The sequence below is a fragment of the Telmatherina bonti genome (assembly GCF_933228915.1).
Source record: "Telmatherina bonti genome assembly, chromosome: 7".
Classification (NCBI taxonomy): Eukaryota; Metazoa; Chordata; class Actinopteri; order Atheriniformes; family Telmatherinidae; genus Telmatherina; species Telmatherina bonti.
The window spans coordinates 23,868,219-23,894,968 of record NC_136625.1 but is presented as its reverse complement, the minus strand read 5'-3'; the positions used below and the strand labels follow the sequence as shown (position 1 = coordinate 23,894,968).

The 26,750-nt window shown below is 39.1% G+C and overlaps 1 protein-coding gene across 3 annotated transcripts in view; it reads right to left on the bottom strand.

The window, feature by feature from the left end:
- Nucleotides 1-26,750, bottom strand: part of LOC306758187 (ephrin type-B receptor 1) — a gene marked incomplete at both ends in the record, with an annotated part of 159,600 nt that overhangs the window by 63,279 nt on the left and 69,571 nt on the right. For all 3 annotated transcript variants that reach the window (XM_079243416.1, XM_079243417.1, XM_079243418.1), the window contains one exon: nt 25,828-26,509. In XM_079243416.1, coding sequence (XP_079099542.1) covers nt 25,828-26,509 — 682 coding nt within the window. The remainder of the gene's footprint in view (nt 1-25,827; nt 26,510-26,750) is intronic.

The following is a 26,750-nucleotide window of genomic DNA, read 5'->3' as shown; positions in this document are numbered from 1 at the left end:
AATAGATGAATAAATAAAATTTTAAAAAAAGAACTGCACCCTATAGAGTTTACTGGCTGATACAAGCTAACTGCCATCTGCATCGAGTATAAATATGCACTTCATCTGCATCAGCTACGTGGGCCCAACCTGATGCAGACACTGCACGAATCAAGCTTAAGGGGGTATTCACACAGAGACAGGGGGACTTGTTCCAATTGGACAGGGATTCCTAGTTCTTGATGCTTTATTACTGATGCCATACATCACTTTTGGTCCCTGGATAGTCCGTTTGCAAGTGGGTGGAAACCCCCAGTTTTCTAGTAGACAAAGATCATGTTTCTTTGGTCCGTAATGAAGCGCGGTTGGTGTTCACACTGTGCCAAACAAATTCTGCTACCCCTGGAAACAGACCACGGTCTGTTTACGCATGATCGTACCCTAAGTAATCAACCTCCTGTCTAGTCACTCACTGTCCATCCACTGGTGTACCATAGCATGCAAAATAAAAATACATGACCAGACCACTACAGCCACAAAGGGTTCTAAAAGAATGTACAGGTTTACTGGATGCTCTAGATGTATGTACAGAACAGGAATAATAGTTTCAGAAGGTTTATAAGAGTGACAGTGAAAGTTTGTGACCTCTCTTGACTTGTAACACACAGTTTTAATGTTTAACAATGTCTAGCTCGACTATACAAAGATGCTGAGCCTTTTAGAAGCACTCCCCTGCCATATGTGGAAGCACAAACCAGCTGCAGGCCCATTTTACAAAGCAATAACTTCAAACGATATGAGACGTTACAGGACGATAAAACACAGATCAAAAATTCATTTCTAGCAGGAGACAGAGAGAGAGAGCTTATTTGTCATCATCGTTGCTATATAAAATTCAGACATCAAGAGGTAGCAGACAAGCACATGCATGCAGATGGCCATCTCACATAAGCAAGCAAAAAAAGCTTCAGATGTGTTGAACCGGCTCTTATGAAAATGGATCACTGTAGGATGTTCACTGTGAGTTTAATGGGGTGTGAGCAGAGTATGTGCATTAGGTTCTGCCCTCGGGTTGTGTGTTTACAGACAGGCTGCAGCTTCCCTGGACACTCATAAATGGGTAAAAGTGAAGAGAAAAGCGAAGGCGGCTGTGCTGATTCAGCTGTCTGAGATAGCAGAGCTGCAAATGTTGAAAGCAAACTAAGAGTGAGGAAAAGAATGCACATGCTTTTAAAATGTTACCCATACTAAAATAAACATACACACTCTATAACTCAAGTGCTGGCATCAAAGAATGTATTTTGAGATTTGACACATGAAGCCACCGATGACCCCATTAAGTGAGATGACACGCCTCTACTTGGAAAACTATGGATGCTGCGATCAGCATTACAAAAGGGGGGATAAGTGACAACCAGGCACAAGCAAATATGTCAGTCATGCGCACACAGATATGCGTGTGCAAACACTTAAAACACAACAGAAGATTAAAGTCTGTCTAGATTATAACTCCTACCTTGGAGCTGAGGATCTTTATCTAATTGAAACATAATATGAGAAGGAATCCAAACATTAAACTCATTAATTAACTGCTTAGCGTTGTGCCTCAGAGTGAGAGAGAAGAAAACAGATATGGACAGGAGAGAAAGAGAAAGTCTGAATTGTGTTATCAAATCCCTAAAAGGACAGTCTGCACTGGGCTGAGAATTGTTATGCTTCATTGAATTTGGATCTGAGCCCAATGTCTTCTCTCCAGATTTGTGAATATTTAGATTGGAAAAGGCCAGGAGTTTCTGTGCTGCAGACAAAAAGAGACCCATCACTCATCAAATGTTTTGGTTTTCAGGGATAGGAGGAGATTTAACATTGGATCAACAAGCAATTAGTATCCCTGGTGGGAGAGTAACCCTAAACTGAACTGGGTGCATTCAGAAACCAAACATTTATTCCTTTCTAGTAGATGGGACAGGATTTTTTTTTTTTTTGCACTGTTCTCACTTCACCTCCTTCTCACCTCTCTGCCCTCAAATCCTTTTGTCTGTTCCATTGATAATGATATGGTCTATCTATCAGTTCTCCAACCTTTCCTTCCCTTGCTTATTGTTTGTTGATTGACAGGTCAAAATCTATGTTAAGGTTGGCTCTCCTCTTCTCTTCTTCTCTTATTCGGCCTCTTGCCCATTCAGTATTTGATGGAATTATGACAGTAGTTTATCTGCTAAGAAACCATCATAGTATACATGTGATGACACAATGTCAAAGTAAACCTGATCAGCAAGTATGACATAGTCTTTTCTTTCCCAAACTAATAAGTGGGGTATATACAGTCTGGGAGTAAAGAATAAATTGGACTAAAATCAACTTTGCCTAATGTATATTTAAATTGTGTGTTCATTTGTAGAAAATATTGATCCAGATTTGTCTCTACAGTAGTGCATCAACTGGGCAAGATAAGACAAGACCCAGATGACAAGATTTGCAATATGAGCTATCCCCCTTATTCATTCTTTAAAAAATGGCTGATGTGCATGAGCACAAGGGGCCAAGGGGTTTGACTAAGCAACACACTTGCTGAGTGTACTGTATAATCTGGTGCACTCTGCAGTCCATACATCACACATGGAGAGTCATTGGCACTGTGTCATAAAGCAACTAATGCACAACTAATGCAGTTCTAGCTATGAATACGCCTTTTAATTTGTCATTTAATTATGACCAAATATTCATTCATTCTTTTATTTTTCTTAACTCTCAGCTGAATTTAGGGTCGTGGGAAGCTGGAACCTATCCCAGCAATCTGTGACCAAAAGTGTGAATGGCAAACTGAATCTGCATTAATTCATTTATTTCTTCCCGCTCTTCAGGGTCAGGTCACAGGGGCGGCTGGCTAAGCGGGGAAGCCCATTTGCTATTTGTGATCTCATTCTTGCAGTCACTACCAACAACTTGTGAACATAGGAAAGAACAGGAACGTATATCGAATTGAGAATTTTGCCTTTTGCTCAGTTCCTTCTTTACCACGACAGAGTGATGCAGTTTGCATCACTGCAGATGCCACAGTGACCTGCTTGTTTATCGTCCACTCCATCTTTCACTCATTCCTGAATAAAACTCTGAAATACTTGTACTCATTCACATTTTTCTGGCGGATTTAGAGCTGCAGATCATCAGCCCAACTGCTAAACACCTGACCGCGAAGTGCACCAGCGAGAGCTGGAGATCCTGAACTGATTAAACCAACACGAATCAGATCATCTGCAAAAAGCAGAGAAACAATCCCGAGGGCACCAATAAGAATTCTGGCAACTCCTTCCCTGTGTCTAGGAATTCTTACCATAAAAGTTATAAACAAGGTCAGCGATGAAGGACAGGCATGAATTATTGAAAAACAATGCCACATTTTATTACATGCAATATTTTACTTCTAAAGGCATGTACAGCAACACTTTTTATGTATTAAATATCATTTTGCTTTTAATCATTTGATTTATTTTATTTGTTCTAAAAAATGTGTAAAAATATATTTTCATATTCATATAATATAAATATGCAATAAAAATGAACTAGTATCGTTTTCTTGTTCTGTTTATCACTGATGTAGAGTTGGTAGTTAGGTTACATGTATGTGTTTATGACATTTTATAAATATTTGTTAGTTCTTCAGTGAGTGGCAAAGTGTTGACTGACTCTCCTGATGTCCACTGAAATTATAAATCTACCATCCTTATGTATAAATATACTAGAAAACAGCCTTGAAATAGATTTCCACCGTAATTGATTTGACAGGATTCATTCAACTCAATGCCGGCAATACTGACCAAGCTCCAGAACTGGTTGTACAGAGACCAGACAGCAGACCCCAGAGAGGGTGTAAAGCTATTCCACTGTTACACAACCTAGATAAAAACCACACTGTGCCCCCTTTATTTGAGGTTCAACTATCTGACAGACACTCCTGTCCAGAACCCACGAACAAACTTTTCCACGGAGGCTGCCGATGTGATCCCCTGTAGTTTGAGAACACCCTATGGTCCCCTTTCTTGAAGAAGGAGACCACCCCCATCGTTTGTCAGACACTGGAAGTGATGTCCAGGCAATGCTGCAGAGGCTGAACCCTTTTACACAGAGCCTGACTATGCCCCGTGGGAAAAGGCCTGGCCATTAGGCGCTTGCTGCCGTGCACCACTAGCATGCCTGCCTCCACAAATGAGCCCCAGCGACCTGCAATTGGTCAAAGGAAACTTTGAACCAATGTTGTTCTTTATCTGGGGGTCACTGAGCCAAGCTTAGTCTTAGTTTGCCATGGGGGACTAAATTAAGATTCAGAGGAATAAGGAATTACAAAAAGCCAATATAAAGAATTACAATGCAGGCGAGTTTGGAAATGGCTTTCAAACTCAAACCCAATTATAATTAGAGTGTACCGAGTCCTCATCTGACTTTTGTATTGGCTCACACTCTCCAGTATGCATGAGATTTCAAATCAGTAAATATATCTTGGCAGCAACCTGTTTGAAATGCAATCAAATATATGCAGAAAACTGATATGGAAAGTTCGTTCCTACTCCAATTTAACTAATGTTTTCATGTGAATCAACTTGCAGGTTAGGAACACAGTGGAGGCCATATAGGCTTTGGAATCTTTCCCATCTTCTCAGGTGGACACTTCAGCATCAGGTTTGTCAGACCTGTAATGTATTCAGAGGATGATAGATTCATCTTTTGCACTACCATATGCAAGTATGCCATATGCATGTAAATTCCACTGTGTGGTAGCTAAGACATACAACAACTAACTTGCACTATTCTATTGCATTGATGAGTGTTACCACCAAAGTCAAGCATATCAAGTTGTTTAAACACATAAGCCATGTTACATGTACTGTATAGTCCAACTTATTCCTTTGCATAATGATTTTTCTGGTTTTAACATTGACATACCAACTCTGTATGTCTCAAGTTTTTGACAGTGTGTGACCAATAGAAGGGCAAAAGTTGTGAGTTACCATCAGTGACCCTTAAATACAACTCTTAGCACCCAAGTACACCCTTAACCCCAACCTTCATCCATCACATGGACCAGATCACAGTCTTTAGAGGCTTTAGAGTCATGCACACACCCACTCACTCATCCAGACAGGCTTATGATGGGGGTCAAGACCCCGGTTGACCCTTATTTCACTATTTTGCTCCTCAGTCACTTACTAGAACAAGCTCTCCCGCTAAACCACAGGGTACCAAGTACGTGCAAAGGAAGTGCCTACATAGGTTTGTTTATGTAATAAATTATAGAATATCAATTGAACAGTGAAGCAAACAAGCCTGTTTGACAAAACGGACAGCCTCAAAACCTTAAAACAAAAAGGCAGTCAGAGCGTCAGCCCATTGGTATTCCGCTTCGCTCTTCTGTCATTGTTCATTTTCCTTGCACTATCCACATAATGAGCTGTTTTTTCAACTCAGGTATTCCATTCCTTCACAAGGTCATTGAAAAACACAATACAATTATTTCAGACTGAGGCAAGGGTTGAAACAAAGCCTTGTCAGAATAATCAGAAAATGCCTGCAGGATATTAAAGGTCAGGGAAAAGTGCCTTTACGGCTTATGATTTATTCATTTTGGGAAACTGACTTTGGATCACTTTTGCATTTTTCTCATAAACCACATTCTCTTGGTCAACAAGGACCAAGTATGTCAACAAAAGATTTGAGTCTCATGTCAACTCACAACACAAGCTGGTTCTGTTTAACTTACAGGCATCAAGGGCTCATGATTTCATCACTTGCAAAGTCTGGTCAGTATAAGTTTTCATCATGGCCACTCATCACCTTCTTATTTCATAAGACAGAATGCAGCTGGGTATAAGGGGCCACAGTGGTTTTCTCAAGAATCAAGGGATGGTCAAAAGAGAGCAGTGCCACACATCTTTTGTTAAGGGTAGAGATGCTGAGTTCCGCCTACAGACCACTCCCCCAGGCCATTAATTATCTGTCTATTCTAGCCCTGTCAGGGCCTCTTTTCCAAGGTAAAACTACAACTGCATGCATAACAATGCACACACATAAATTCACTCTCACATGCGTATTTTTAATACACTTGAAGCTTTCTGCTGCCTTTGTCCCCTTAACCAAACATCTAGGAGAACCTGCTCTCCCAATAGCTGATGCAGCAATGTCTGATTCTGCAGAAACCTCAGTGCACTTTAGTTAACCCCCTTGAGAAAGCTGAGACATCCTCCAATTAGGGCTGGAACTCAATACACAGCTTGATTGCTGTGGGGTATGTTATTAGAGAAGTAAATTAAAAGATAATTTGTATTACAGCTTAGTTTTAGATGCTAACATTCACTAATATTCAAAAAGTGAAAGTTTAGTCCTGCTCTGCTTTATGTGGCTGGATAAATAAAACCATGTCTGACTGGTTTCAATAGAGGGCAGTGCAGCAATAAATGGCTAAAAACAAATGAGTCCCACAGCTTGAGTAAACGAAAAAAAAAAAGACCAGGGTGTAATTCCTCTAAAATATTCTGGGTGTTTCTTACACAGGCATTAAATCCAACAGTTTGATGAGTTCTGTTAAAAAACCGAGCATGTGGCTGTAAGATGGTGAATATTAGAAGGCCCACTCTTTAATATTACAACCGTGTGCGTGTGTGAGCCTTAACAAACTGACGAACAATTTAGCAGACAGCCCACACCCCTGGGCAGGCTGTTACCATAGTAACCTCACAGCCAGTATTTTTTTGGCCCACACTTTCCCTTTGAACAGCCGGCCAATGACAGACCAGCCGACTGGGAAATCTGGCTCCCTGAAAGTGCCTGTATGGGTTTTGCGTCTGCATGTATATGCATGTGTGTGCATGTGTGTGCATAATGTGAGTGCAATACAGATCAAGCTGTACAATCTTTAGCTCTGACTTCTTATCCAAGTGTTTTGTGTCGGCAGTTGGCTACTCTGTATCACGCCTGGCACATTGGCTCAGGTGTGTGTCATTTCCAGGAGGATGTGCCAAAACACATATTTCATATAGAAGAGTCAAGAGTGAAGGGGGAGGGAGGGGGGAGGTATGGGGGGCAGGTAATATAGGCAAGTAATGATGTTCTAACTCCTCTGTGCCAATCCATCCCTGCCTGGCACTGTGGTAGAGAAAACTTCCCTTTGAAACATATCGGCTCTCAGCAGGCAGTAACATGTGCTTGCAGTACAATCTACACTGTAATCAGAACTTAACATGGGGCTGCCCAGGCACACTGCCCGGTGCCAACTAACAAAGGAAAAAAAGGAAGGGAACCTGAAAAATTCTTGACAAAAATCAGTCAGGAGAGAATGAGATTATTGTCAGTATCTGTTATCACTGCAATTGTTGTATCGATTTAATCACTCTATTGTCACTGCTAAAGTAAACTGAAGTCACAAAGACAGGAAGGTTTTCTGTCAAGTGGAATTAATTTCACTCAGGGTAAATATAGAATAGGTCATCTATAGATTTTATAACCATAAATCAGTTTATGTGGCAGGAATTGCCTGTAGATATTAACATGATATTTATCATGAAACAGATTTGGACATCCAGTACCTTGTGATTCTGCCACACGGTTAATAAAGCATAACATTCCCAGAGAAAGACGTTTGTCTTTTTAACTAATGGAAGCTGTGAGAGACTATTATCTTTCTCTATTTCCGCACTTCTCTATTTATAAACAGATCGAGCTCATGAACGTCTGGGCTAGATCAATTAATCTATAACAGTTGGTCAAAGATGCCCAGTCCCACTGGTTTTAGACCATTAACGTTGCTTTGTTCAACAAAGGTTATAACTTTTATGGTCTGATAGTTTTTTTTTTTTTTTTTTTTTTGTTTAACCACTGCTTTTCTTTCTGAGAATTGGAAATTAAACCCATCTCAAACAGTATAACCTGACAATAAATCAAAACAGCTGGAAATAATTAAAGACACAAAGAACTTGCCTATTTACATCTAACATTATTATTATTATTATTATTATTATTATTATTATTATTATTATTATTATTATTATTATTATTATTATTTATTTATTTATTTATTTGTTGTTGTTATAGAACAAACACACAAGAAAAGAACACAGTCACAGACAGGTGTTAAATAAATTCAACAAGGGTTGGACTGTCAGTCAGTTATGTTCACTCTATCTGTCTAGGTTTGAAACCCTGCAGGAAAATGAGCTCAGATTACCATATCATTCTGCTAAGTGTGTTACTGACAGTTACAATGATTTTTTTTCATAGATTTAGAAGGACGTCTTAAGTTGTACATTGTTTTAACTTTGTTTCATCGATGAAGTTGAGAAGATAGGGTAAAAAAAATAGGATTATTTAGTGGTATTTTCTTAGAAAAAGGATTTCTGTAACATAAATGTATTATTATTAAGTATTATTAAAAGCCTTTGCTGCAACACCAGTGACTTATCTTGTTAACAAGTAGCCTTTTATCATTACAATTTCATTTGAGAGGATTTGCACTTAAATCATAACAGAGCTCTAGATTTCTAAACAGGTTACTTAAAGCTATAGATCTATAACATACATTTAATAAGATTTTTTATTTCATGAAAAATGTAATAACAGCTGATTTTGTTTGCTCTTCCAAAGTTACAGAGATCTTGATCAACTCTGAGCCAACAAGACAAACTCAGTGTTTAAACAAAATTATGTGAACTAACTGCAAAAAAATGAAGCAGAAATGACGAAATCAAGCAAATGAATTATATAAAACAGACTGATTGATGTTGTAGGTATTTGTTCAACATATCCTTAAGATTCAAATTTGCCCTTTTTTGCAATTCAAAATGACTGAACTCTCAAGTGATTGCTACCCAGCTGTTACCTGCTGGTGTACCAGCTACAATCTAAAATGAAGATGCAATAGTTCCTCTACTTCCACATGCAACTGCAAAATATAACACAGCAAGATCATGATTAGAAACTTTTAAGGGGCTTTTTTTCAGAGCTGGGAATAATTTATAAAGAAGTTCTAATATACAGTATGTGGTTTTTTTGTCTTCTGTAATTTTGCTTCAGTGACGGTGTCTCATTCAAATAATTTCCCAGCTCTTTGCCCAATAGGCAGGGCAAGCTTTTTATATAGCACAATTCAACAACTGGGACTGCTTTTCAGTGCTTTACAGAGATAATAAAACATTAGAAAATAAGAAGCATAATTTAAAAGTAAAACATGAAAGTAAGGAAAAAGAAATAACAATAGATTATAAAAATATGCAGATTTGGACTTGATATAAACTCAAAATAGCATTGAATAAAAACTAATGAAATGCAGCCGAGAACAGGCGGGTCTTAAACCTTCATTTAAATAAAGTGTTTCAGCTGGTTGAGACTTTCTGGGAGTTTGTTCCAGACATGTGGAGCATAGAAGCTGAGTGCACCTTCTCCATGTCTCGTTTTGACTCTAGGAACTGATAGAAAACCTGATCCAGATGACCTGAGGGGTCTGGTAGGTCTATGATGGGTCAGGAGGTCTCTGATCTGGTCCCAAACCATTCAGAGCTTTACAGACCAGCAGGCAAACTTTAAAGTCTACCTTCTGACTGACAGACAGCCAGTGGAAAGACCTCAGAACCGGACTGATGTGGTCCACTTTCTTGGTTTTAGTGAGGACTCAAGCAGCAGAGTTCTGAATTAGCTGCAGGTTTCTCACACACTTTTTAGGAAGACCTAATAACTGTTACAGTAATCAAGCCGATTAAAGATGAAAGCATAGACTGGTTATTCCAGGTCCTGCTGTGACATTAGATTTTTTTATCCTTGATCTTTTCTTAAGATGATAGTAAGCTGACTTTGTTATTCCCTTAATGTGTTTTCAAATTCTGAGTCCATCACTGGAGCCAGATTTCTGGCCTGGTTGGTGGTTTTTAGGTGTGTAGAAAGAAGCTCCGTGCTGACCTGTAGTCGTTTCTCTTTGGCTCCGAAGACAATCACCTCAGTTCTGTTTATTTTAAGACAAAGTTGTTTGAAAACTGTTTTTAGCAAAATGTAACAATTGTTTCAAACACCCATGTATTAAAAAAAATCAAGCCTCTTAGATGAGGGTTTAAAACCCACTAATGAATATCAAGGCGTGGGAAGCAGAAGGAGTAATTATGACATAGCAGTGCGAAAGAATGATAACACATCTGAAAGACAAAGGTCCCTTCACTGTTTACCATTCCCTAATTTGATTCCTAATTGAGCGTACCTAACACGATGTTCACACCAAAATTTTCTGGCAAAGACAAGCACCCAGCCGCAGAATCACAGATCTGAACCCAGCCATCTATAAGCTCAGAGAGCGAGTGTGAGAGGCCCCCCCAACCCCAACACCATTACCACAAAGAAGTCTGTTGACATGTGTCCGACCTAAAAAAGCAACCACCCTTCATACTGATGCTGTCACTTTCACACATGGCAAGCAGGCTGTTATATTCAGCTGGATGCCAGAAGCTAGTGGGGCAGTGGACTCTGATAGGGACATCAAGAACTATAAAAGAAAAAGAAAAATGAAAAACATACATCTATTTCTTCTTTAAATCCAAGTTTGAGTTTTGAGACTATACCTTTGGTTTGGAGACAGCATCACTAACAGGAAGACATGAGATGACGTTGGACTACAGACGGGGAGAGAGGAGATGTGAGCCACAGTGATGGTGAGGTTACCTAGAGCGTTGTACCTTGAAATTGTGATGATGATGATGATGATGATGATGACATCATCCACCACAAAAACAACTATCATTACAATTCACTGGCAAGATGTTCCTCCAGCTGTACCGGCATATCTGCTGCTCATTGCCCCCGCTGCTTTTATGTCTAATGGGAAGTAATGATGAAATGTTCTGCATCAAAAGAAAAAGCACAAATTATGTGTGAAGCGTGGGAGAGGAAAAGTGACCGGAATGAGGGAAACAAGCGTGTGAGAAAGGGGGACACCATAGAAATGGAGAAGTGAGTGCAAAACAAAGTGAGAAAGAACGCAGGAGTACATCTTGTCACTCAAACTGTCGGTGGCAGAGTCCAACAAAATGTATGCTGTCTGAGTGAAGCAGCAATTTCTCATCGCACAGTAAGTGAAGGCTGTTATTTCTAACCTGACAAAAAGCAAAAGAGAATAAAAAAAAAGAAAAAAGAAAAAAAAAGCTAGCTGATGAATAGCGTTTAAAGCAGTTTGCTATCTGTACTGCCCGACCTATGCAGATCCATTCATCCCACAGGGTGGGTGTGTGCTTTCACACAGAAAAACAGCAATTTTGTTCCCAACAAGTTCAGCCATGAGCAGTAAAATATCAGTAGATGAATGGCATTCATGGAAATCTGTGTTGATTTCCAGTGCAATGACAAATAAAAGTGTTAAACAAATGTTGTGCAGCACAGTGTGAACAAGGAGTTGACCCCGTTTCATGACAAGCAATGCTTCCTCAGTTGTGAGATCCTCTAAAGGTGACCGGGACCCACAGCACATCTATATTCTTGTCATATTTACATCTGCTTCACCTCTTCAAAACCTTATCAGTAAGCTGTATCTCCTTCCAGACAAACACACAGTAACACATGCGGAAAGCTGTGTGTGATAGTGAACTGCAGCCCCTGTCCCACCTGTCCAAATCTGAACAGCGCTGACCTTTATCGCAGAGTAAATATGCCCAAAGGTACCAAACAGGCACACATATGTGTTGTGAGTAAAGTGTGTGTTTGTGTATGCCTGTGGGACCTCTTTGCGCCCCCATGCATTTTTGGATTGATGGAGACAGAAAGCCATTCAATAGGATGAGGAGTGGATGACAGACAGCCAGACAGGCTGCTGGTGGATGGCAGACATATTGGACTCTTACAGATTTAATTCACAGAATTAGGGATTTACTTTTAAGCAGATCTGTATGCTCTTAAATGAGCATATATGAAATAATTGTTCTAAGTTATAACATATTACTGAAGAGCTTCTCAAACAAATTAAGTTCAACTGGACATGCAGAACAATCTACCCCACTTTACTTAATACAACAGATTGCAAATGCAGTTGTTTTCGATGTTGCATGTTTTAATTGGTCCTTTCGCAGTTGTCTCACAACTAGTTAGACAAACGACAAAGTTTAGTTCAGAAAACAGATTTATTTTTTTCTTTGCAGTTGTTAGAAAGTGGCAAAAACATGTGCGAAATATAAAGAAAACTGGGCTTTCCCAACATTTCAACAGACAGTATATATATATTGTTATAACAAGCAATATGCAACATGACCACATGTATGATCTCTTTCCACAGGACCCCTTTTGATACACTGTGAAAATGATTCCTCTGATGTCGGTTTATGGGCTGCTGCTATCCTCTGCATCTCAAAAGAGAGCAGCATTTCTCACAGAGGTCAAGTCCACAGCTACATTCCAGCTAAAAAGGAAGGCTACCTTGACTGTGTGTGGTTTAGTGCTTTAGACAGACTGGTGCTCAATCACACCAGTTTAACCAAAACCGATTCAGGACAACTTTCCACTATAGAAGTAAACAAAAGCAGCTTGAAAATGTAATAATGAATGTTGATGGTTAAACAGAACTCCTCCAACCTGAAGGAAATGAAACAGTTTTGCTTTGAACAATGGACAAAAATCCCAGCAGTTAGATGGGTCAAGCTCACAAAAGCTGTGATGCTGTGAAAGGTGGTTATAAAAGTAGTGACTTTAAAGGGATAAAACTGTTTTGGGACCTAATTTAATTAATGAAGAAATATAATAAATGTACCATTTTTTTCATTAGATGACATTTGATGACTGTGTGAATGTGAATACTGTGATTATGTGGCCTGTATAAACCGGTGTGTGACAAATTCTCCTTTGGCCTAACGACATAGTAGACTTTCAGAAAGACATCAATATGTTGTCCAGCAGAGAATTAAGGTGGAAACACAACATGACCAACTGGGAAACTGGATTAGCTGGATAAATGGCAGAAAGCCATTAATGGAATGAAAAGGTCTAACAAGGTACTTCTGTACGTGTGTGTTTGTGTGTGCTTAAAGGAGAGACAGTGTGAATCATTAAATTCTCCTTATGTTAGATTAGGCATAATTTATTAACATTATCGGCCTCATCCGCAATTTGATGCGAGGATTGTAGTGCCACTTTACAATAAAGTCACACGATAAGTGCAGATTTCAGGGGATGAAGCTTCAGATTGATGCTCTTAAAATCCTTCCATCAACTCAAACATTCAAGAAAGAAATCCACATAACCACTTACTAAAAGTGCAGCTGTTTACTGCAATGAAACAAGCTGTTACAGAACGTGTTTGTTTTAATGTTTAGATTTAGAAAAGAACAAACTAAGAGGTCAAAAACTGTGCTTTTTGACTTTCCTTATGCTTGACACTTCCAAGCCTCTGGTTGACTGCTCACAGAAGAGGATGAAAAAAAGGCAACTCTTCGTGCGATCAGAGAAAACAATCACACTCACCTACTTCAACATATTAACCACACAGAATTGAACAGATCCAGTACAATTTATGTTAGTGACTCAAATTTTAAGAGCAAAGTCTCAATGAATTGTGACTTCTTGGGTCAATTAATTTGGAGGAACTAAAAATTTGCTCCATTTTCTTCTAATCAATGGATTGTGTGAATTACTTAAGTTATCAAATCCAAAACTAGCCAAATATTTCTATTGGAATACTAAACTGCATTATGGCTCCAATTGTAAGAATTATACACTAAAAATTTGTATCTGATTCTTCATAATTTTGCAACACAGTTGCAGTAGATGGAGCAGTTTAGACAGATGTTGAATGTTATTTCTTTATGCTGTTACTGCTGCTGATGACCTGTAATAAACCAGACTGAAATCATCTACTGTGACAAATGGAGCTTAGATCACAGTCAGATATACACACAGTGACATGCAACATGCATTAAGACGACACTGCACAAATCAACACACTTAAAGATGTGTGTCACCGGAAAGCTAAATGTCAAATATGCACCAACATCATAAATGCATGAGCACACACATGTAAATCATATCTAAAGATGTTATGAGACATCTCACATGCACACACTCCTTTTACTTACAATGTATTTGCATGTAAATACAGCATTATGCAAATACAACTCTAAAGTCTGCATGTACATCAGCACCCAGAAATATGGTTTTTACTAACAATGTATGTGCACAGCAAAGCCTTGGGCACAAACAAATGTACAGTCCATTTTACCACACACACACACACACACACACATACACATCTTTAAAAACAGCTTCCCCGTGCAAGACATATTAGATTAGGAGTGATTCTTTTTTTCTTAGCTCCGTCTCAGAGGTGCTAGATTAAATGCCATTCCCACTTTACTACAGATGGCTCGAAAATAAATCATACCATCCATACACACTGTTAAGAAATGCACACAAACGCACACACATAACATGTAGACACACATACACCCCCAAGCATGCACACAAACTCACATAAATACTAAGAAAAGCTGAAGAGGGGAGATATATAACATGTTGGCACACCCAAACACTAAAGCACCTGCACGGTCCAACGCGTCTGCTCTTTGTATTTCAATCACTGAATCGATGGTTCTAAATTGATTGTAGCTGAGCAGGGGCCAGAGATGTTCCCCCTGGCTCGGTGCCCTGGCCCTCTATTGATTAGATCTGAGAGAGCCAATTGCTTTCACACTGGATTAAGGTGTTCTGGGGCAGCTAGCACAGAGACAAAACACAGGGAGAAAGAGACAGAGCAAAGGATCAAGAGATGCATCTTCAAAGCAATGAGATCTGACCAACAATGGTATTAATGCATTAGTCAAGCACACGTTTCTAGGTAGAAACTTGAAATGGATTCACAGGACCAACTTATTTCAGAATTATGCTAACTTGTTTGTGCATCTAATACAAAGATTCCCAGACAATGCAGGCATATATGGCCTGCAAACACACAGACACACCTTTGTGTTGTAAGCCTTGAGATCAGGAGGGCACTAACAGTGATCAAAGGTGTAATCTAATTTAGCCCCGGAGCTAAGAAGCCCAGGGCAACAGCATTACTTCAAAGGCTCACTTTCAGTTTGTTACACATTCCTGCCCCAAAGTCTTACCCACTGTCACCGAGAGGAATCAAACCAAACTTTACTATTAGCCAGCATCACAGAATCGCTTCTGACCCAGATCAAGTGAAGACTCAAGTGTGAAGGGTGGATAAATCTGTTTTCCCCCTACTCTTCTTCACTGCGCTGCTGTTTTATGTGTCTCTCAAGTTTGCATTTATCTTTCTCTTTGTCACATTTGTACTCCTCTGGGGGCAGTGTTCGACAGGACATCCTCTCAACATCCCATCACTTTTCCTCTCCTTGCAACAATTAGCTGCCTCTGTCAGAGCGTCGAGGTAGAAGAATGGGGAAGGGGATGGACAGGGCCACGGAGGGACCCTAACATCAGCCAAAGAAGAGGTCTTTTGTCTGGTTGAGGTCCCCCTTCTCAAATCATTTCCACAATGGAGAAGCTTCCAAAACAGATTAAGCGCTTATGAAAATGAAGAACTGTGTGTTCGAGGGGGGTCAGCAGTGGCAATGTGGACTTAAGCCACAAGAGCCAGGAGAAAAAAAAAGGCCCCTCAGTCTGAGTGCTCATGAAGGCAGCTCTTGGGGAGCAGCAGCCCCATTCACAGAGCATTAGGGGTGTAAAAGTCTCACACTGACTGTGCAAGTCAGGCAAGCTCAGTGTGCATTGGGTTAATACCTCTATTGTCACACTCTTTTGGTGACTGCTCTCATAGCACATGAAGAATGGACAGTGCAAGATAGGGAATTAAAGAGGCAGAAAAGATGAGATAGAGTGGAAAAACAAGGGCAAGAGGGAATAGGATTTACCGGCCCATTCACACTTGCTCACACACACACACACACACACACACACACACAAACATGTATGTGCACCAACACAAACACAGTTATATCCTTGTGTGTGTCCTATTTGCGGTGGTCTGAAATGACACCCAGCTAAGACAACAAACTTGGTGACAGAACTCAACAGACCTAAAGACAAGACACATAATGATGGGTCGGCCATGGTAAGTAGTAATATAAAGGTCAGTTATGAGAGAGAACAAAGTAAGAGAGAAAGATAGATAAAGTAAAAGAAGGAGCGAGTGTAAAACTGATTGAGTGTCCAAACATGTGTGCTTTTGTGTCCCTATCATTCTGTATTTTGTTCAGTCCCCAAAGGGTCTTATTACGCTCCGTACAAGCTGCAACACAGAAGCAGTGTCTTTCCATCTCAGCCTGCTCCCCATGAGAACATTCCAGACACAGCAAATCCATTTGTTTGTCAGCTGTAGCTGGACTAATCAGATATCATTCTCTCTGGGAAGCATACCACTGTGCAGACTGGACGAGCACTTTAGTCATGCTGGCTGACGCTGAGATAATGTCTCTGATCTTGCGGGATCGTCATGTGTGTTAGAGGTTCATAGTTGTAACTATACAAATTAGCCTGAAAACATAAACATGGACGTATTTAGTTATGTGTAAGTTCTCATCTTCTGCAAACACCTCTAACCCATCTCAACATGCACTATGTACATGTAGGGTGTTCCCTGTTGCCTGACTCTGAGATCTTGGCAGTGGATCCTTTTAGCTGTGAGGGTTGCAGGGTGAGGCCTCTGTGAATTGGGCTTATAATGAAGTTTGCTGCAGAAGCTTGATTGGATTGGGGATCTGGTGAGTTTGGATGGTGTGTCAACAACCTTGACTATTTATTATGATCCTTTTTTATTTCTAGAGCTCAAACTGTGGTTGGGGGTGGTGGCATATTATTATATATTTCAATGAAGCATGTTTCCATCTTCCAGTTTGGAGTGAAGGAGCGAGGTTATAATGTAGTGGCTGTGCAGGTTAGCTTGGAATTAAAGGCACAGCTAACCTGAAAACTTTTTTTTTTTTTAATTATTATTATTATTATTATTATTATTATTATTATTATTATTATTATTATTATTAATTAATTAATTTATTAACTATTTAATCAATTTTAAAAAATAAGTATTTACCTTGGTTATACACAGGCAAAGACTGAAAGACATCCTCCAGATCTGTTTTACCAGCTGTGTACATCTGAATTATTCTTTCACAGAAATGTTTGAATGAATCTTTTTTTTTTTTTCTTTAAAGGACAAAAATTTGCAATCTTTACATAAAATCATGTTGAGTTACATTTTGCTTCATCAGAAAAGAGTTTGCCTGTGAAAAGAGTTTTAATCTCCTTTGTACATATGTGTACAGAAACCTTTCAAGAGTCCTCTCGAAAATAAATGTGAACATGAATAAAAAAAATACCAAAATTGGGCTTTCAGCTCTAAAGCTCTATTAATCAGATTTCATATGTTCTTAGAAACCAGCTTCATGCTGTTTAAGCTACTGTAACAATGTGCAAAGGTTGTCTCTTTGAGGGCCAAACATGACTGAAATGAGTCTTTTTTATTCTGTTGATTTAATTAGTGAGGTCTGAAATGATGCTCAGATTGCAGAGTGGAACACACAAACACACACACACACATAATTAACACAGGCATACACATGCATATGAAATGCCACACAGATCTAACAAGTGTAGCTATGCTAATTCCAGTCTGGAAGACAAGCTGCGGCACCCCCGACCAGCCGACCAGCGTGAGTGCTCAGTAAACAAATGGGGGACAAAAAAAGTCCTCAAAAAAAGCACACACAATCACACACAAAAATTTTACTTTCCTGTTCAGGTGGGACTGCTTTACCTTTGTTGAATTTTGCTGTCCATTTTTTAGATATGGAGACAAAATATGTTCAAAGTTTTTATGCTTTTTTTAACAAGCATGATAGGTGGTTATAATTTGTATCATCATGCAGAATGGGCCAGTTAAACATGCGGAACGTTTAACTAGTCACGTTAGAGGTAGCCTAATGATATACACACATCTCAGGTGTGTAAGTCATGGGTAGAAATGGCAGCATAATTAGAATGTCTTTTTTGTCGCATTGTAGCTTCAGCTTAGTTTTAAAAGAATTGTGGCAAGGGTGTTTTTGACATATGGCAAAAGAACAACGTCAAAGACTTTATGGGTTCATGCTGTCTGCCAGTCACAAAAAGACCTCATAAAGTGCAGGCTGTGTTAACCCACAACAAAAACATGCAATTACATGCACAAGAAGTTCAGCGTGGAATACAGGAGGTGTCTAATTGCTGGATAATTGCATATTGTGATATGCGGTGTTTGATATGACCATCCTAGTTATAGGGAGCTGAATAGGTTTAGGTCAATGCATGGTGTCATAACAGAAATTACATTGAGTGAGTTTTTGAGATTTGTTTCATCAGGGAACTGTGGGGAACATTTAAGGAGGAAATGTGATGTTGTTTGTTTCAAGAATGCAAGGATAAAACTTGGAAGTATGATTAGGTTATGAAATTGGAATACAAAGTTCAGCCAGAGGTAATGAAACAGTGTGTGGGCGGATGTAGATGTAGCATGAACGCTTCCCACAACAGAGATTTCGCAAGCTTGGAAAGTCTCAAGTGCTAAAACTTTGAACTGAGATCTAGCACTGATGCAAATTAATAAAATAATTAATAATAATAATTAATAAATTAATAATAATAATAATAATAATAATAATAATAATAATAATAATAATAATAATAATAATAATTAATAAAAATATCTTTGGGTTGAAGAGTTTGCTTAAATAAACATAATGAAATGTGATATATGCTTCCTAAGGTGACACAAACTTCTATTTAAAGAGCGATGAGACAATCAATTGAAACATCTTAGCAGATGTGATAGCTACCATTAACACCAAAAGGTCCTTTTAACCATATTACAAAAACATTTTCCTTTAAGGCAGTTAGTTTGCTTCTCTTTGCGCATGTTTTGAGTTATTACTGCTGCCGGCAACACAATGCAGACATGAGAGTTTGTTTGTAATAAAGACGGGTAAAATAGCATTTTGAAAATTTAGCATTAGCATATTGCTAATTAGTAGCTTTGTGACCAATCACAGACTCACATGACAACTTGAAGCTGTGAGCACTTCATACCATTACAGCATAATGTGCATGCCAGACCCAATACCTCAATGTTTTATTTTGTTTGCAATGCAGGAAAGAAACGTGAAAAATAAAAGATGAGTATGCCTTTTCTTAATATTATAAATTGTGCTTAACTGTCCATGAAATAGACCAAAGGGTTAGGTCTAATTTAGCCTTTTTCCTGTCTGATTCCTTCCACATCCCTCTTGATTGCATTGTTGTCTATTTGCCTTTGCAGGTGAAATGAACAGACATATATTGGCCCAACCATAAATGTAATTCAATTCTAATTAGATCATCAGTCCACAAGTTCCATGGCATAACCTTGACTGATCCACACACACCATTGTGCTGCTAAAACTCTCTAGAAAGGGACGAGACAATTTCCTGGAATTGAGAGATGTCTCTCTGCTGTCAAGTCAGACAGATTTTACTGTTTCATTAGTTAGACTGTGCATGTTGATGGACACTGATGAGATAGAAAGAACCAAAATATGAGGAGCAATGGAGGGGGATGAGCTGGGGGCGTCTGTACTTTCTAAACCATTCTGTGATACTCCGTGGAAAGCCTCACCTCATTACAGCTTACTGGGACATATTCCAATGTGGGGTGGAGGTAAGGGGATTGAAGACAATTTTGTACTTCCTGTCCAAACTGACACTTTTCCAGACAAGTAACTTTGGGGAAACTTATGCCAACAACACAGAGACAGAAACTTTTCCAGAGCTTTGCCGACTGTCTCTCTGCTGTGGCCTTAAAGATGTAATCATAATTTAAAGGCATTAAATGAGAGATTTGATAGATGGGGGTCAAGACTGGTGTGGAAGGGAGAAGTGGAGCCCCTCACAGGGGCAGACTTTTGTGTTTTGCCAGCGAGGGTGACATAGGCAAATTAAGCAGTGCCCCAGCCATCTGGTGAATGTTTGGGGTCCTTTGTCTCCCCATGTCCTCGTGTCTCTGACTGGCCTCAAAACTCAGTGTCCATCAATGAGTGAGAACAGAATAGGAGAGGCTAGAAGTTGAGGGTATAAGGAGTGAGTTTTGACGCACAGGAGGAGAAATGAATGGAGTTTGCAAAGACCGATTTGGGAGGTGTTTGGTCAAAGGGAGGAGGGACACACCATCTGAGAGATGATAAGAAAAGGGTATGAACAAAGCATAGGGACCAAAAACATAGATTTAAAGGAGCAATGGTTTGAGAACTGCACAGAAAAAAAAGCTAAAAACATAAAGAGTGAAAAATAATAGGAGTAGGACAACATGTCCCTCCTTGGGGGATAAGAACAGCTCTGTTTGTGGTAGGTATTTCCATTATGGATGAACAAAATCTCTGGATCTCTCTCCCATCATTAGAGGCTGACTGTCATTGCAGTGGGAGCAGTGCATCTGTGTTTGGGGTCATTAGAAACACTCTGTTTGAGCCCTAAATTCAAAGAGTCTTTGTTTGGGTCACGCTCTGTCACCACCGCTCTCTGCTCCCCCCCACCACCACCTTTTCAATCCATTGAGAGCCATGGAAACAAGAAGTCTTTCACTCTCTTCTTTCATATAGCTTTTCTCTGTCTCTTTCTTACACTGCCCCATTTTGTCCTCATCACACTGGTCCTCACTGCCATAAGACTAATAAGAGCAGGAAGAGTCAGATGCTTTCTTAATTGGGCTTCAAGGTGACTTGGTGGATGATGGTGTGTTTTGTTGTGTGTTTTGTTGTGTAGTAGTGAAGACACATTGATGCCTCTGCAAATGAAGTAAACTCTGTGGAACAGAAATAGACAAGGCCAAATGGGCAGGAATTGGCTCTAATAAGTTATGGGGCTTTTGCTGGTCCTATCTGTCAGATTCTTTACTCTTACATGAAAAACACAAAGAAGTAACAAAACCCTCTGTGTGGCAGAAAGCTGTAAACTTAGAAATATTGGCTTGAGAAGCTAAACTTTGAAGCTTAGGATAAATAAGAATGGCTAGGGAGATTAAATACTTGCTTGTGTGACTATTTTACTCCTGTTAGATTCTCTATTCACCCCTCATACAGAGAAATAGCTAGCTACTTTCTGCTCATGACAATGAATGAACTGTACAAGGGTATATAGTAGGTTTCATATGGTTTTATGCAAAGGTTAATAATGTGATAAACATGCCCAGGTCACTGCATTTAACATTTTTAAAATGCACATATGGAGAGCGAGATACATTTTTCTGAGTGTGTGTGCCCCATGATGGCAGCCATTAGACAGGAGTAAGGCAGCCATGATGAATCGGCACTTAGCCCAGAGAAGCGCACTTGCTCAATGGTCTGTGAATCTCCCGCTGCCACTGTCAGACTCCAGAATGTTAAATAAAGTTATTTGAATATTTGTAATATTAATGTGCCAACATGTCAAAAGCCCACTGGAGTCTAACGGTGAGAGAAAATATGAGATGATTCATTTTGCTGTGTGGAGATACAGGGCTGCTCCAGTGAGAAATTATGTAAATACCCAACTATATAAATACATGATCATGGATATTGCCTTGGATATTTGGATGGATGGATGGATGGATGGATGGAGGGATGGACGAGTGGATGGATGAATGGATGGATGGATGGACGGGTGGATGGATGAATGGATGAGAGTTTAATAAAAATGTAATAAATAGTAGATCCTAGTTGTGATTGGATTTTTAATTTTCCTTTTTCATCTTAATCAGATGTAAATTAATTTAAAAGCAATAATTAGTGGAAACACTTCTCCACACGGATGTCCTTTATCAACAGAGTCTCCAAGTTGATAGGGTCGTTACATATGTGCGCTTAGCATAGGAAGTGCTTCATAAGTTAAAAATGAAAATGAAAAGAAAGACATCAAGGCAACCGATTCCAAAAAAAAAAAAAAAAAAAAAAAAAAAATCCAGCTGAAAACCTTCTGTACGACTGCATCCTTCATAGACTCCACTTAGAAATGTATGAGTTCAAGAAGAATCCCAGATACCCACAAGAAAAAGAGGCAAAGCCATAGTTAGGAACACAACGCCAAGTTTTGATTTGCTTTAGTTTATTATTAAGTTTTGATGTTTATGCTTGTATTTGCAGTTTATCCATATTGCATGAACATTTTGGATGTTTACTATTTAAAACTACTAAACTACCGCTGTTAAAAACTGCTTTACATCTTGATCGGAACACTTTCCTGATTTTTTTTTTTTTTTTCAACAAACAGTTGCTATTTTCACCTGGTTGAGTAAAAGTTAAATACATGCATAAGTTTGGCAGGCTTACATCATTTATCTGTCACATCAACAGTTTATATATTGGAACAATTGAAAATGGATTTTAGTAACTTGGTATGTGAGAATTTCAAGATCATTAAGATGATCAGTGTCTACAAAAGCAGATTATAAGGTAAAGTAAATGTATTCTTCATCCACCACTCAGCTGGAGATTGCAACAACGGTTACAAAAAAAGCTCAATAAAACCATCAAATCGGTGTCCCTCAGGTATTTGAGCTGAACAGGATACACACACACACAAGACAAGCTTTGCATTGGCGGAGGTGGTGAGGTGCTGTTTGGAGTGTCTCTGCTCGATTTAACAGGGAGGTGATAAAATATTTAGCAGATTGCTTACATAGCCGAGGGGGAGAGAGGGAGAGAAAAGGAAGAGAGAGCAGGGGATACCCAAATGGCTTGTGTGGAAGCTGGGGAGTTAGTAATGAGGATGGCGTGCTGGCATCACTGTTAGAGAGCACAAGTCTGTGTCTCTACATGGCCTCTCTGCCCACCTGACAGCACGACACACACATACTGTCAGTAATTAAAATGTATAAATCAGAGAACATGCAATCAGACACTGGAAGGTTAATACTCATACAACACACTAAACTGTACTTTTTTAGACGAGATAAGTATTTAACTTAATGTTAAACCCTTTTAGACTTCGATTTTGTGTATCAAATGTTTTTATTTGAAATGTTAGTTCCAAATAAAATTTCAAAATAAATACAACATATCTTTTTGTTGACATAACAAATTATACCCAAGCAAAACAAGCATTAACTTGTTTCTAACATTAACATTTAGCATTTACTCCTCACTGACTAAAAACATATACTGTATGTACTTGTACAAGATTTCTAGCTACACAGATTGTATGTTTTTTTCTATAAAGTAATGGATGTCAGCATGTCATCTCAGCCAGTAATGACAAATGGCTGACAAATGAACAATAGTCATTTGAAAAAGTGTTTTGTTTTTCAGCAAGAGCCCCACTGCTTCTACATTAATGCTGAATATTAAATAATGAAATAACACATTACCAAATTGTTTATCATTGGTCAAAAATATATTCTTTTTATGATTCCCGCTGAGTGCTTACAATCTGCTGCACAATTTCGTTTTCTCAGCAAGACTTTTCCTTCACGTTGCCCTCATTGAGGGTAATTATTTCAGCTTGAAACTACTTGCTCTCATATTCTTTTTGTTCCTATTCCTGTTACTTCATCTCTAATGGGCAATTACTTTAAACCGAATGCTGAGGCCATGTTATTGCACCAACCTCCAATTGATCGGCTGCCTGTTGTACTCAGCTTCCACAAGCACTTTTAGGTTAGATTCCCCTGTTTAAATAATGGATTACAAGTCCAGGAGACTGCATGAAAAATAAAAGGTTTAGATTGCTGTTATTGGAAGGGACCTCTCAGTGGAAATGAGGGGGGAACACATTCCACACATAAGTCTCAGAGTCAGATGGATATGAGAGATAGAGATGGTTAATCTGTTCCTCTTCTTTAATTTTTTATTATTTTCTCTCTACAAGCCTGGAAGTTGGTGTGTTTGTGTTGAGGATCAGCCAACCTACACAACATTTCTAAGATTTATACTATTGTCAGCTACATTCTAGCAGCACAAAGTCGCCTCCTCTCCACAGGCTATTTTTCATAACCTGCATGGTGGTAGTGATCAGATTTAACACAGTTTTCTTGCTGAAGAAGTAAGCGAGGAGGATTGTTGGCATTACCAGTAATATGTACATCAATTTTAGTTCAGATATTTTTGAAACAAAATATCTATTGGTGGACTGCATGTACATGGGCCTGTGTGTGTTTATGGTCTTTGTAACAATGATGTCTGCTATGAAAGCAGGAATATTTCTCCTATAAACACACATGGAGGCCTTTGGAAAAATTCTAATCTTCACTTTCTGTGCAGGAAAAAAGAAAAAAGAAAGAAAAAGTATTATTGCATTAAACCTTCTGATTTTGGTTTTTAATTTGGGGACAGGCACAGATATATCACTTGTAATTGGAAATCTTCTTTTTTGAATTTTGCCTTCAACATTTAACCTTCAAAGAACATAGAGCATACTATGATAAAAAAAACAGAAGGAAGGAATATGCTGAGATACTGCCACAGTATAGTGCACAGGGGATACGGTTCAGAGAGGTTTATTATAGTGTCTTCAGCCAAATCTCTGTGGACATTCCTGACAGTGGCTTTATTGCTGAAAAATTCAATATAATAAGGTTTGAAATAGAAAGCTATTTTGGTTCTAATCATTCAGCTGAAACATACTTTAACAGCAGTATCACAGAGTACTTTGCTTTAATAAATATGATACCAAAACAATACCTCATCATCTTATATATTAACTGGATATTTAGATTTAACAAATCTTGGCTAAAAAAAAAAAAAAAAAAGGAATGGAAAACAAATGTGATTAGTATTTAATGATCAAATTTACTGGTATAATTATATATTGGAAAACAGGACAAATGAACACATTTATAAACTCCATAAGAAGCATCAAACATATTTCCCCAAGAAATGAAATGAAATTTGTGTGAAATGAAAATAAATACTTTACTATAATCAACTACAATCAATCAACTTCTGCTCTTTAATTCAATTTGAAAGTCATTCAGTCTCATCTAAGGATAGTGTGTATTTGTCTTTGTGTGTATGTAGGTGTGCGAGTGTGTTTGTGCGTGACATAAAGCAATGCAAGAAGGATACAGTAGACACAGTCACGCACAGTGTGCTCTGTAGATATGTGGCGCTCTTATATCTGTTTATTGATCAGAGCAGATGGGCGTCAATCAGTCTTATCTGGGTTCCACACACTCTCCAAACTAACCTCCTGAGGCAGCCCGACCAATACTGCACCATACCGAGAGCCCCAAGCTTCTCATATTATTGCCAGACACCTTGATCAAATTTTCTGTTTGGATGTGTGTGCATGTGCGTGCGTTTGGGAGTGTGTCAAAATAAAAAGGTGCAGAACCTAAAGGTGCATTAGAGGACACAATTAAAAGGAAGGAACCAAAATCCCACACTACCCTTCACTTTAAATACGAGTTATTATCTATTCCTTAGAACTCAGTCTTCCACACATCATACTGAGACAAAGGCAAACTCTCACCATGGCATCAGGGTGCCATTTACCACAGACTGCGAGTTCTAATGTGTATTTTTAGTGCTCTGGAGGTAGATATAATCAAGGAAACCGTACAACATATCATGCTCATAAATACATTAACATACTCAATTTGTGCATTTCAATGATATGGAAATTTCTGGGATCCAAGCTCTGTTACATGCAAGCCTGAGCAACATTGTGTCAACTGTCCAAGATGACTTGGTTTGTTCATGAATGTTCCTTTAAGTGGAAAGACAAGAGAATAATGAAAAGCAGAAAACATGTAAGTAGGCTGTTCTTAGCTAGAATAGGTCACGTACTCCTGAGGCAACTGCGGCATGTTTCTGAAAACAATGCATTTAATTTATGTCTTACCTCGGCAGACGTTGCCATTGTCAGGCTCAAACCCAGCTTTGCATGTGCAGCTTCCAATAGGAACCATCCACTCTCCATCCCCGTTGCAGTAGAGCTTTATAGGGACATCCACTTCCTCTGAATTGGGAATGCAGATCCCTCTTGCAATGACAAGAGAGGTGCTTTCAGCTCCTGTCAAGGTCTCTGGAAAGATTGCAAAGTTCTGGACCACACTTGGACACTTCTTATAAAAGACTCTGACCGACAGCAGAGACATGCAAGCCCCATAGTCTTGAAATGCCAAGTAGAAGCCATTTTTGGACAGGGGACCGAAGCTGCGCACCTCTGTGTTGACCTTCATCAGGCGCCCACCAAAGTCCACCTGTGAGAAGCTCTCATCTGCCGCAATGGTGTCCACCTTGAGGTAAGGGGCCTCCATCCAAAAGGCTGTACCTTTAGTAGCAATGACAGCGTCTGTTTCATAGTAGTACAGATTAAACGTCTCCTTGCAGGAACCAGGGACGTTTGGAATGGAGCTGCAGTCGCGTACTGTGAATCGTATTTCTACATATATACGTTGTGCTCCACGCCGATCAATGAAGGTGGTGAGAAGCCAGTTGTTTTGACTGGGCTCGAAGACATTGCACACCTGGTAGGTCCTGATGGTGTTGAGGTTTTCATCATAGCCACTCACTTCCTCCCACTACAGAAAAAGAAGGAGAGAGAAGGAGAGAGGAGTACACATGGTTGATTAGTAATCATCTGCGATGAGGCCCTTTTTTTTTTTTTTTTTTTTTATAAATTTCCGATAGAGAATGTTAATATTGGTTGAGCTACAGAGAATTTGTGCACATATTACTATCCTCCCCAAGGCACTAAATATGAGGCTTCTTCCTGGATTAACAAAAAGGCATCAGCCTATTGAGCTATGGGGTTTATTCATC